This window comes from Tasmannia lanceolata, unplaced genomic scaffold, assembly GCF_043159265.1.
Source record: "Tasmannia lanceolata isolate RefF3 unplaced genomic scaffold, GAP_Taslan_0.1 ptg000025l, whole genome shotgun sequence".
NCBI lineage: Eukaryota > Viridiplantae > Streptophyta > Magnoliopsida > Canellales > Winteraceae > Tasmannia > Tasmannia lanceolata.
In genome coordinates, this window is record NW_027518702.1 from 5,769,773 (window position 1) to 5,783,479 (window position 13,707).

Consider the following 13,707-nt stretch of genomic DNA (forward strand, 5'->3'; position numbering starts at 1 on the left):
ACATTCTGGAAAGGTGCCCTGTAGAGGTGTTTTTCACACTGAAAAGACACCAGATGGTCTATAAAAAATGTGCAAACTTCTTATTTCAGATAGAAATCGAATTGACAATTCTGACTGATTTTACACTCTCTTCTACACTCCTACAAAAATCCCCAAGTATTTCTACATACTGTTTTTCTTTTGTTTACTGTTCTAGATACTGTTTTTCTGCAAAAACAGAATCTAGAGATTTCTCTAAGGCTTGAAATTTCGGAAGGGCATTTCGGGTTTGATTCCGCTAGTGCTACGCGTTATCAAACATTAGTAGGGCTTCCCTACTAGGCTTCATTGTATCTTGGAGGCAATTCGCGGATCCCCTTTGCACACTACTAGTGGGGGCGAATCTTGTCTTAAGGAAAGTGATATCACGCCTTGAAGCAACAAGTTTCTGTTTTCTATCATCAACAGTACCCTCAACAAATTTTCCAACAATAAACATATCATGGTTTTTTAATAATGGTAAATCTTTGTTAAGAGCGGCAAATCAAATATTTTTTATTTATTTCTGTTTTTCTTCTTGATCTATCATTGATGAAAATTTGTAGAGATTTTTCTACTTATTTTCACTTTCTTCATGAAAATTTTCTAAAAGATTCATTAGCCGACCCCAACTAGTTTGGGAAAAAAGGCTTGGTTGAGTTGAGTTAAGTTGAGTTGGGTTTCTATTTTTAAGACAAAGTATGACTCTGAATCATTGTATCTCTCCGCCAATATACTTTTAGAAGAGGAGGATGAGAAAAGGAGGATGAGAAAAGAAGAGGAAGAGGAAAATGAAGTGGAAGGCGAAGATGAAGAAATAGCTTAAGAAAAGGAGGAAGAAAAAGATGAAGACAAGAAACATATGAACAAGAAGCAAAAGATGATCAAGAGGGAAGAAGAAATCTAGAAAGATAAACAAGATAAAGAGGATAAACAACGAGAAAGGAAGAGAACAAGAAATAGAGATAAAGGGGTTTTTGATCTTTTTTCAAGTACTCCAAACCTCCTTGTTTCCCTCGCTCTTCCTCTTTCTTGCTCTTTCTTTTTCTTTTCTTTTTCTTCCTCTTTTTTCTTAAACATCTATCTTCTTCCACTTTAAAAGCTCCTGCAAATCTTTTCTTTAGACACATTTTCTCAAGCAATTTTAGATTAAAAAGCTCAAAAACACCATTTTTAGCCGTTGTGGCGATCCTTCTAATGTTTTTTCTTTCTTTCTTAGCTTGATGGGACTATTTTCGAAATGCACCAATACCTCATGCTTATGCAGCATCTCTCTCTCTCTCTCACACACACACACACACATTGGAGTTTCTGCAAATTTTCATGTGCTTGTTTTGCTTGTCTCTCTCTCTCTCACACACACACACACATTGGAGTTTTTGCAAATTTTCATGTGTTTGTTTTGCTTGTGTGACGCGCATTCATGGGCAATGAGATATAATCTATTTTGTGAAGGGTTGCATTGGGAGCTTCACGGGTTGTTTGAGTACCCACTGCTACATTAACAGCGCTCTAATAAAAGGACATTTGGAGCTATTCCCCGTTGTGGTGCAAAGGCCATTTCACTCCTTTACTCCATTACCAACAACCCTTATGGAGCCTCCCTACCAGACTTTCCCAAGCCATTCGAATCCGCCAAATTCAAAGACTAGCTTGATTCGAACAACTGGGCTGATGTATTCTCTTTTGCAGAGTTAATTACTTTCATTTTATAATTATTCCTGTCGCAATAGCCAAGAGAGGAATATCAATGAATAAATTGTGAAAGGGACAGGGTGAACCTGGTGGGGAAAAAAAATGTAATCCTGATAAAGGGGCGTTGCCCTGAAGTTTTAAGGGAAAGATGTAAAAAAACCCAATTGCTTGGTCAATTAAGTAGCAACCCATAATCTCACAACTTTTGGAAACTCTATTGGAAGAACCAAAATGAATATATCAACTTTTACACAAGAAACATGATGAATTAAATATTATACACTGTAATACTTGCTGGATTCCAAGCAAAGAAAGCAATGAACGTATGGAAGAATCATAGCAAACAAGGGTGAAAATGGGAAATGAGCACCCGCGCAGTGGAGGAAGAGCAGACCCGTTTTGCAGTATTTCTCCACATTCACAGAAAAATTCACTTCAAATGACACACTGAGGATGTACAAATGTTGCAAAAAGCTTCCGCGAATGGCTGGCCAGCTTGGATCCTTGGCAAAGCAATGATAGGAGCATCAAAATTTCTACCACTTGAGAATCTCATATAAGTTTTCTGTTTGGTGGCCATCCTTTTATATATTTCACATTCTGTACAATTCTGCAGCTGGGAGTAGCCTTCTCTATCTACATGTTTCAGATCAAAATCATACCGAAACACTATTTAATCCACAACCGGCAAGCAAACCCATGATACCAATGCAATAAAACCTTTCCGTCACAACCACAAAAGACCAGGTCGAAGAGAACTGGTAATGGTGGTGGTACTAGTTGTCTTTGTAAAAATTCTGGCCACATATATTCGAAGCTGGTCATTCCAATTTAGAATTGTCACACCCATGATATAGAACCAGAAGCCATTGGATTTGCTCCACTGAAGAAGAGGACCAAGCAAACTGTGAGCTCTTGAGATGGCAAACAATAGCCGATGGATGACACCTCACAAAATCCCATTCAGAACTCTCTGGTAGTAATCATATTGGCGAGTCCGCCATGCATCTAAACTGCTACTAATCAAGGAGAGCACCAAGGACACACATTGCTGTTTTGGAATCATTCATTGACACACTTGTGAATACCTGACCACCAGATATCAAATGGGAAAAAACATATACAATCATAATGAAAATGGAAAAACCCACCTCTTCGGTAAGACTCAAATGGAACCGTTTCCTCAAGTTCTGTATCGTCCGTGGACCACCTTTGAAACATGGAAAACCAGAGTCCTGAAATTGACCACAATAACACAAGTAGAGAGATATGTGAGCTCATTGCTATAAACAGGGAATTCTAACCTTCTCACCATAAATTGCACCATACAGGATCAATCCCAGCCACGGCGTAAATTAATGGTACTTAGTCACTTTATGTCAACGCTATATAAAGTAAATTCCCCTCCTGGGTTAATTGTTAACTAACCATTGTGTGTAGGGGACAATGGTTAGTTAACATTTTCACTGTCACATGCAGCCCAATATCCAAGGCATGGTTAGAAATATAACATTTTCTCTATCACATGCAGCACAATATTCAAGGTATGGTTAGAACAGTGTTGCATGGATTTGGATTCGCGTATCAGGATCCGACACAGATTCGAGGTGCCGGATTCGGCAAACCCCCAAAAGTAGGATTCGGATTCGGTAATTTTTAAATAAAATAAAATTTAAAAATTTAAAAAAAAATAAAAAAAAAAAATATATATATATATATATATATATATATATATATATATATATATATATATATAGAGAGAGAGAGAGAGAGAGAGAGAGAAAACGGTTCCTACACATGTGTAGATAAGTTATCTACACACTAGCTTAAAATACAGTGGGGGCCACATTATTTGGGTGATCCAAACCATTCATTTTTAAGGCCCTCACATAGATAGGGTGTCCACAAAAAATCAGATCCATAGGATCATCCTAACCATTCGAACTGTGGAGGCAAAAAATGGACTAATTTGTGAAGGTTTAAAGACATCCATTTTACCTCCACAAATCGTAGGGTTGGGATGATCCTATGGATCTAATTTTTTGTAGACACCCCATCTATGTGAGGGCCTTTAAAATGGATGCTTAGATCACCCAAACAATGTGGGCCCCCATTGTATTTTAAGCTAGTGTGTAGAGAACTGAACCGTTTTCTCATATATATATATATATACACACAGAGAGAGAGAAAGAGAGAGCGAGAGAATAGAGTTCCTAAGGTGTCACCTCATATAGCTTATATGAGGTGGCGCTCACAAAACATAAGGGGCCCACATTTTTTGGGTGATCGAAACCACTCATTTGAAAGGCCCTTAGATGGATATGGTGCCTACAAAAAATCAGGTCCATAGGATCATCCTAACCCTTCCAATTATGGAGGTTAAAAATGGGCAGATTTATGGAGATTTATACCCATCCATTTCAACCTCGACAAATGGAAGGGTTAGGATGATCCTATAAAGTTGATTTTTTGGGCACACCCTATCTATGTGAGGGCCTATCATATGAATGCTTTGGATCATCCAAACAAAGTGGGCCCCTTATGTTTTTAAGCACCACCTCATATAAGCTATATGAGGTGACAGCTTAGGAACTCTATTCTCTTCCAATATATATATATATATATATGAGAAAAGTGTTGGTGAGCTTAAGCTCACCAAACTTATGGTGCGCTTAAGCTCCCCAATCACATGGGTCCCACATTTTCTGTGGTGATCCAAACCATTCATTTGCAAGGCCTTATCATAGATAGGGTGTGTACCAAAAATCAGCTCCATAGGATCATCCTAACCCCTCCATTTGTGGAGGACAAAAATGGGCAGATTTGTGGACAAACAATGTCTGTCCATTTTGACCTCCACAAATGGATGGGTTAGGATGATCCTATGGAGCTGATTTTTGGTACACACCCCAGCTATGCAAGGGCCTTTCAAATGAATGCTTTGGATCATCCTAACAAAGTAGGCCCCCATGTGTCTGCCCATTTTTGTCCTCCACAAATGGAGGTGTTAGGATGATCCTATGGAGCTGATTTTTGGTACACACCCCATCTATGCAAGGGCCTTTCAAATGAATGCTTTGGATCATCCTAACAAAGTAGGCCCCCATGTGATTGGGTGCTTAAGCTCACCATAAGTTTGGTGAGCTTAAGCTCACCAACACTTCCTCATATATATATATATATATATATATATATATATATATATATATATATATATATATATATATATATATATATTGGAAATGATATTTCCAATGGGATTGAGCCTCTAGCTCAATGGTAAAGGTTTTGGCCTTCAACCTTGAGGTAGGAGGTCCGATCCTAACCAAGGTTTTAAATTTCGGTTTCGGGGGTAATTTCGGTCCTCACCGAAACCGAAATTTTAGCCGTAATCCAGAAATTTCTCAAAATGTCGTTTTCTTGGGCAGAAATTACTAAAATTTTGGTAATGTAAAGGGAAAAAAATTAAAATTTTATCAAGAATTTCGCCGAAATTTCTGAAATTTCGACCGGGTAAATTTCGGCAATTTCGGTTTTGGAATGTTTTGGTTTCGGTCCCATTGGAAATGATATTTCCAATGGGATTGAGCCTCTAGCTCAATGGTAAAGGTTTTGGCCTTCAACCTTGAGGTAGGAGGTCCGATCCTAACCAAGGTTTTAAATTTCGGTTTCGGGGGTAATTTCGGTCCTCACCGAAACCGAAATTTTAGCCGTAATCCAGAAATTTCTCAAAATGTCGTTTTCTTGGGCAGAAATTACTAAAATTTTGGTAATGTAAAGGGAAAAAAATTAAAATTTTATCAAGAATTTCGCCGAAATTTCTGAAATTTCGACCGGGTAAATTTCGGCAATTTCGGTTTTGGAATGTTTTGGTTTCGGTCCTCACCGTAATTGATTTTGGCCGAAATTTAAAACCTTGATCCTAACTTACTAGAAAAAGACGCGAAAGGTTTGGAAATATCCATTTTTTTGGTAGGTAAGCCAGGATCGAACCTATGACCTCAAGGTTGAAGAACAAAGTGTGTAGCCAATTGAGCTAGATCCTCAACCCCCAATTTTGTTTTGCTAGTCTTTTGCTGAAAATTTAATTTAATTTCATGAAAAAAGGGTGGAAACGCAGTCAATGATGGGAAAAGACAAACAAAATGGGTAAAAATGATGCAAAATTATGTGGAAATATTATTCCCTAATATATTGGTGATTGATGTTGATGGGGAGGGAAATTTTGGTAAGTATGACAGTTGACCTTGGTCAAACTGGTCCATATGGATAATTAAACCCTTTTATTAACTTTTAAAACGTGAATTATTTGAGTTTTAATTTCTTTTGATTGTTGGTCAAAGTTTCCTTTTGGGAAGCTCAAGTCATTTAGTAAGTTGAAGTATCTTTAGGCTAGTTTCTTATTTCCATTTAGACTATTTCTAGGATATCCAAGCAAATTATATTGAAAAGGAGTCAAGTTACTTTCTAAAATATATTAGTCACAGGCTACTTCTACCATGTCTGGGAAATAAAGTTGCTTAGCAACAAGATTCTATTCCTAATTTTTGTGGGAACGTCTCTCTCTATATCATATGCCTCTAGGCCATAATTTGAACATTGAATTGAATAAAAGAGAATTAAATCCTTGTGCAAGTCTAAGTGATTTTCTCTCATTTGATCGTGGGTGGGATTCCCTATGGATTGATCCCTTTGGGCCTTAGAGTGATTCCTTAGCAACTAGTAGCGTGATGCCCTAGTACCTATCCCTATCCCAAGTAAGTTCATCTATCTTTTGTTTTATGCTTTATCCTTTTCTTTTCTTCTATTTGCAAGGGAATTTCGCAGAAAGGCATTTTGTGGCTGACTGCTGCATGAGAGAACAGCCACAGAGGTTTATTTTCAGCAGATTTTGTCTTATTCATTTAATTCATATGAGGTGACTGGCTATTCTCTCATGCAACAGTCAACCGTGAAATGCCTTTATGCAAAATTCCCTAGCAAAGCTATATATATATATATATATATATATATATATATATATATATATATATATATATATATATTAATGAATACAACAAAATCTGCTGAAAAGTGAGCCTGATAAGTGTGTTTCTTGTTCATGGTTTGGGATGTCCTAAGAAATTACATTTTTTATCACAGAAAACTAAATAGCAGTACCACGGTTACAACAGGTAGTATAGTTGCACTTTAAAAAGATATAGCGCAATTAAAAGCCAAAAGGGAAAAATTAAAAAAGAATTTTTATCTGAAGCACCAAAGCAGATTAAAAGCCAAAAGCGAAAAATTCACATTACCTGTAGCATTTCAACGAGAAGTATGATGCGCTCTGCATGCTTCCGGCAGGTTAGAAAACCTTGTATGCATAATACCTAAAAGCACCAAGCGGGTCCCAAAAGATAAGATTAGATTGAATACCTTGAATGTTTGAAAAACAGTATCATAGGATGCCTAAAATACCTTGAAGTAGTCAAAAAACTCGCTGGGAATTCCCTCAGCATCAGAATCCATCACCTTTCACAAACAGGTAAAGTTCAAAGTTAAGCTAACAGTCATTCATCACCAAGAGATATAAATAGTAAATAATATGAGATGAAATCTGACCTCAAGAAGTTCGCGAGTCAATTTAAATGGAGCACTTTCAAAATTTACGCCTCCAGGTGAATTAGAGAGCATAAAACCAAAATCAATATGAATGATATGCCCTTCTTCATCCATCAAGAGGTTACCATTGTGGCGATCCTTAACCTGGATGGACAAATACAAACAGAAAGTGAAAATACACACTCATTAGAATAACAGATGCTCTGGAGAACACTCTTTAAAACCACAAAAAATCATTAGAAAATTAATAGAATAATGAAAAATGGAAGTTGCAAATTTGCAATTAGCAAAATTATAATCATTAACAAGTATTACTAGCCCGGTGCACTTTTTTAATATAATTTATTAAGAATGGAGGAGGGGGAGGGACAAACTTGAGCTAATGGGAGCGGAGAGAGCATCATCAATCCCAGTTATTTTAGAATTTGAGAACCGATTGTGAGTGAAAACTAATTATTGGACTGAAAATTATGTTTAATTTTGAGTTCGGTTTTGGACTAAATATCAGTTACCAAAATTCTAAACAAGCATAGCCTTAGCCAGACCAAATAGAAAAGTACAAAATAAAGATGGGAGTACTATTATCAAAACAAGGGTATGCTGAAACCATCTCCATATATTAAAAAGTATTCGGCTTGTTTTGTTATCATCCACCGTTTCAAGCTTTTACAATCCAACAAAAAAAAAACAGAAGAAAAAACACACGAGAGTACAGCAGAAAGGACTCCATATCTACAAACAAACAGAGAAGCAACGCTGGAAATGGAAATAAAAAAAAATGCAAGAACATAGATAAATTGATCGAGATGGGTTCGGCCCATAGAAGCAGGAGACACCTAGGGTAGGTGGGAAACACGTTTCCGAAACGGGTACGAAACGCTCTTTGGAAAATGGTGAAACGCCTGTGAAACGTATGTCAGACGTTTGTGAAACGTGTTTCCCACACTTCCATGGAAACACGTTTCTTGAATTTTTTTTTGAAATGGACGTTTCTTGAAATTTTAATACTTTTAAAGAGTATAATTAAACCTTAGTTTTCTGTGAACAGCCCTATCTAGTTTAAAGATAAATACACTAAAGAGGGATGTCCTTATCAATATATGTGTTACCATCACATTTAAGTGTTTCACTAGCGTTTCCTTTAGGTTTCATATACGTTTCACTAGCGTTTCCTTTAGGTTTCCCAAACGTTTCCCTTGCGTTTCCCAATGCGTTTCACATGCGTTTCTCTATCGTTTCTCGTTTCCCCTTTGATTTTTTTCATGCGTTTCACGTTTCCATTTCACGTACCGTTTCCCGTTTCTCGTTTCCCCTTTGATTTTTTTCACGCGTTTCACGTACCGTTTCCTGTTTCCCGAACTAGCAACTATGGTTCAGCCGGCCAACCCTCATAGATGAATTGATCGAGGAAGAGATGGACTTCATTTTTTACCCCACCGAGCGTTTGTCTTGAAAGGAATTACCTAAGAGGGAAAATTAGAAGAAGAAGGTTTTCGAAGAGGGCAAAGGTAGAGAGTGTGAAGCCGACGAAACCCTCCAAGGGAGAGAATGATCAAACGGAGCTGCTGATTCCGGCAACCCATGATAGCCAGAATCTCCCAATCTCCCATAAAATCTCATCATGTGCTGATTTGTACCATTGTTTGTTAACACAAAGACGCCATGGCCAGCAGCTCGAAGAGCAGATCTTCCATACTCCAAAACCAACCAAACTCTTCTTCTTCTTCAACTCCTTCCATCCTCTCCACCTCGCCCATCGCTAGTTCCATCACGAAGAAAGGAATCTGATTCAATCAGATTTTAGAGCAGAGAGAAGCTTTTGCTTTTTCCTTTTTCTTATAAGTAGTCTATTTCCCTCAAGTAGCTTTTTCGTCACGCGAAGAGTTGATAGACGAAAAGAGATGAGAGGCCTGAAAAATCGATCCTTATCCCATGGAGCGAGAAATATCTGCTCCAAAAATGTATCCTAAAAAATAGAATGAACCTATTAGATACCATATAAAAGTCCTTGAGGAGTGACATTCTATCAAAACGTGGTTCCACGGGAGCGAAAAATACGAAAAATCCTTCCCTAAAATTGTTAAAGAACACACCCTTATTGGCTTGTGAAAGTCATTAAGAACTGCCAATTCTATCCAACAAATCAACGTTCCAAATTGGGCAAGCTTACTGACTCATACAAGTCATTAAGAACTACCAAAACTCCAAAAAACTGACAAGTTAGCATGTAAGAATGAGTCACACCAAATTTTGTCCTACGATTTTGATGGAGATCGGCGGCCTTTGCGAGTCTATTCGAGACGGGCTCGCCCTCCAAGAGGCCCCCGCCCTCCGAGAGGCCCATAGAGTTGTTTGAGGTCCATGGAGTTGTTTTTATTCTTATTTAGGCCCACAGGTAGCTTTCTATTTTGTTGGGCTGTAATTTGATTATTTTAGGCCTAAACCACATGGTTAGGCTCACTTTTCCATGAATATTGATTGATATTGAGCGTTTTTCTTCCCCTCTTTGAGTTCGTCTATTTCTCTCCCCTATTCTTCTCTCTTCTTCCCCTAATTCGTCTTCTTTCTTCTTCTCTTCAATCTCTCTTCAATACTCCTGCATCAGATTTAGCTGACACTTAGAATTTATTGCCGACACACGTGTCCTGCCATATTCAACACGACACTCGTGTCCACACGCCTCAACAGTCATTTGGACACTTTTTAAGGTGTTGCTGGAAGTGTTAGACTTAATTTGGGCATGTGGACACATTTTTATACCTTGTTACGTGTGACATTCAGTTTTATTATTGAATATTGTGTTTACCTCTTTTATTATTAAGTCTTCTATTATTATTATTTTTTTGAAATGGAGTCTTCTATTATTAAAAACTCTAAACTAATATTTGTTGCTATATCCTCTCCCACAAACCTAAAACAACAAACTCGTATTCCAATATTATATCATTGTATCATATCGGTCTCCCTTTCTCGTTGTATATTGGGGACGGAAGGGAACTAGATTAAATTGATAAATGCCTTATTATTTGATTATCTCATATTTGTTTTAGATTATAATTGATTAATTCTAAGATTTATTTATGTTAGCAATAAGTAATTTTATATGTATGTACGTGTCTGTCACCATTTCCAGATTTTTAGATGTTGACATGCCAAACAACTCGAATCCGTGTCAAAACTCAACACATGAATCCGTATCTATAAATAATGGTTATATATACTTTGTATTTTAGCCATGTCTCCATTTCTAAATTTTGGAGGTTTGCCGTGTCCGACACCCCATGCCCGTGTCGACACGCGACACTCATGTCCATGTCCACAAATCATTGATTCTATCTCAATTTGGTGTAAAAAGAGTCCAATCGAGCTGGACACAAGTCAATTTGGCAAGTGGCACTTGCCAACTCAAACTAATCATTTCCACAAAGGCATTACATGCTTCCAACAATTGGATTAAGAAGGTGAAATATGACCTTCCATCCCTACAACAAGTGGGCAATGGAGTAAGGCTTGCACAATAGTTTCCATATCCCCATGGAACAGGTACAGACTATCCTCCAAGTATCCAATTAACCAAATGATTTTTTTTAAAGGGTTATGGCCTTTAAAGGCAACGAATCAAAAGGGACCAGCCTACGAGAAGTCACCCTCCCAAACATGGTAACAAGGCACATCAATCCAAATGCTGTCAAATAAGAATATCATGCCACAAAAAGAACAGTTGGATACATCACAAATATAAGCATAAATTCAAAAAAGAAAAAAAAGATAAAAGAAAAAGAAAAAATCTTCACAAAAAGATAAATTATTCAGATTTAAACTTGAAAGAGCTCCAACAAATAAGAATATCAAGCCACCAACTTTGACAGCTATATGAAATGGACACCACATGGTGGATGATATGAAAAGAAAAGCCTTTCCGATGTTTTAAAGCGGTAAGATTCATGAATTCTTCCCCTCCGCTTGCTATTTGGCCTACTCTCCTGAAGATGCACTTTTGTCATTTATTTATTGAAACAATCCCCTCTTGAACTTGCTCCCAAATAACTCTCAAAATCTGTCAATGTGTTGAAGGCCTCCATATAAAATTGGGAACACAGAAAAAGGATACATCGACACAGCATTTATGATACCAAAACCATAGCCTGCTTAGCCCCACGTAAGCCATAGCCTACTTAGCCTACCCCCTATAACTTTAAAAAAAAAAAAGACTCCTAACCAAACTTGAAAACTACTAAAACAATCCTAATAACAGCCATAATTAAAACAACTTATTAAAAGACAACTCCAGAGTGAAAAATAACAAAGGACTCTTTATTTAAATAGAAATAAACAAATCTCTCAAGTGGACCCCATGTGTTATAGCACTCACTTAAACCCTAAAATTACCCACGACTTGTTTGACCAACTCAAATATTTGGATCAACATGGCCCTTGCCTCCCTTGCCTTTCTTGATTGATGGTCCCTTTCAGAATCTGTCCATCTTATTTTTATCTTTATTTATTGTTTTCAAAATGGAGAACAAAACGGGTAAAAATAACAGTACTAGATAGATTCTCTGGGAGAGGGTCGAGAACTGTTGGAAAGGGGTTCTACAACTTTATGCAGTATTGTATGTCTTCCCAATAATGTCATTTTGTAATCCACTGATACGGATGTCAGTCTTGGTAAATTGCCTGCAATTTGATTGCATTTCTATTCAACCAATAAGACAACACTAACTCCAACAATTAACAACTGCAAAGCCATATACCATCTAATTTTCAAGTGAATATCCGTCCCTACCCCTTCCTTCATTTTGCCGTTTTTTTATCCATGGTGACTCATACAACATTCTGCCATATTGCCACATCGTAGCATCTAGCTATTAGGATGATGTCACTCTTGATAAGTTACTTGCAATTCGACTGCGTATCCATTTAAACGATAAGACAACAATGACTCAAACCATTAACAACTACAAAACCATAAGCCATCTGATTTACAAGGGAATATCCATCCCTACCACTTCCTCGACCCTCTCCATATACCTATCCGTCAATATTTTACAAATTAGATTATGAGCATTCCATTCAAGTTCGAATCTTGAAGAATGGAATTTTCAGAAATAATTTTAAAGGATTGGATAGTATTCATAAACTTTGAATAGATTATCTTACAGACAATTCAGTTTCATCTCCACTAAAGGAATCAAGAGGGTTGTTATAGATGTGGGATGAGACACAGTTTCGAAATGTCATGCACATGGAGAAGTATTTGGTTTCACATATAGAAAGTTCTAGTTGAAATTAGTACAGTAACATTTATTTTAAGCTATTCATATGCAGACAAGGTAGGAGTGTCCCAAGGCCGAGATGCACCTAGTAATAGGGCCAGGCCAGCTTTGGTCCACCAAGTTTTGGGGAAAATGATGTATCTAGGCCGTTGAAACCCCTAAATCAAAGGCTAAGGGAAACTGATACGTAATTGCCAGTGGGGGAAGCGAGGCCCCCGAGAAGGTGGGAAGCGAGAAGCGTGAAGGATCGAGGAAGAACGAAGGGATGCAATGGGGAAGAGTGAAGGGAAGTGACGGGGAAGCGTGAAGGGAAGTGATGGGAAAGCGTGAAATTGAACATATTGCCAACCTAAATCATCTGCTGTGAAAACAACAAAGCCATCATCTGCAACTCAATCCATCATAACATCAAGGTTGTAAAGGTCCAACATTTACTTAAAGGAAAATAATTGTCAGCTTTAATGCCTGTTGACCAATGCCTGACTATATGAAAAAAAATTAGAGACCAAATTATGAGATATTTTTAACTGGACATTTGGGATTTAATAATGTTTAGACATGATAGAATTTATAAATTGACAAAATTGACAAAATATCCCATCGTTTGAAGTTAAGATCTTGACCTAGCCAGAAACGACCAAAAAAGGTCGGATCAATGTTACCTGGAACGCGGTACGGGAACGGGTACAGGGTACGATGGTAGCAGTACGTGGTACGATGAGGGTAGGCTAAGTCGGTTCGCTATTTGCGATCACTCTGGTACTATATATTCATATATTTTTACAAGAATATCATTCCATAGTCCATACTACATGCAGTAGAAGTTTCTATCGGAACAATGTATGTTTAAGGTCGGTCTCTTTAGCTCTTCTCTTCTCTATTTCATTTTTTTTGGGCCTCCAATGAGGTATGAATAGATTCAAGCTGGGAATGATGTTTTTTTGTTCTCTCTCTCTCTCTCTCTCTCTCTCTCTCTCTCTCTATATATATATATATATATATATATATATATATATATATATATATATATATGTATATTATATATATATAGAGGAAAATGATTGTGAGCTTGAAGCTCATATAGCTTATATGAGCTTGAGGGCCCAAACACATG

General features: G+C 37.3%; 1 protein-coding gene across 1 annotated transcript in view; it reads right to left on the reverse strand.

Annotated features, from left to right (window-relative positions):
- Positions 1 to 1,904: 1,904 nt before the first annotated feature.
- Positions 1,905 to 13,707, reverse strand: part of LOC143857706 (phosphatidylinositol 4-kinase beta 1-like) — a 70,612-nt gene continuing 58,809 nt past the window's right edge. Inside the window, exons 12-16 of the mRNA XM_077368154.1 lie at positions 7,318 to 7,461; positions 7,174 to 7,227; positions 7,011 to 7,085; positions 2,865 to 2,948; positions 1,905 to 2,764 (exon numbers count right to left, since the gene is read on the reverse strand). Coding sequence (XP_077224269.1) covers positions 2,663 to 2,764; positions 2,865 to 2,948; positions 7,011 to 7,085; positions 7,174 to 7,227; positions 7,318 to 7,461 — 459 coding nt within the window. The 3' untranslated portion in view covers positions 1,905 to 2,662. The remainder of the gene's footprint in view (positions 2,765 to 2,864; positions 2,949 to 7,010; positions 7,086 to 7,173; positions 7,228 to 7,317; positions 7,462 to 13,707) is intronic.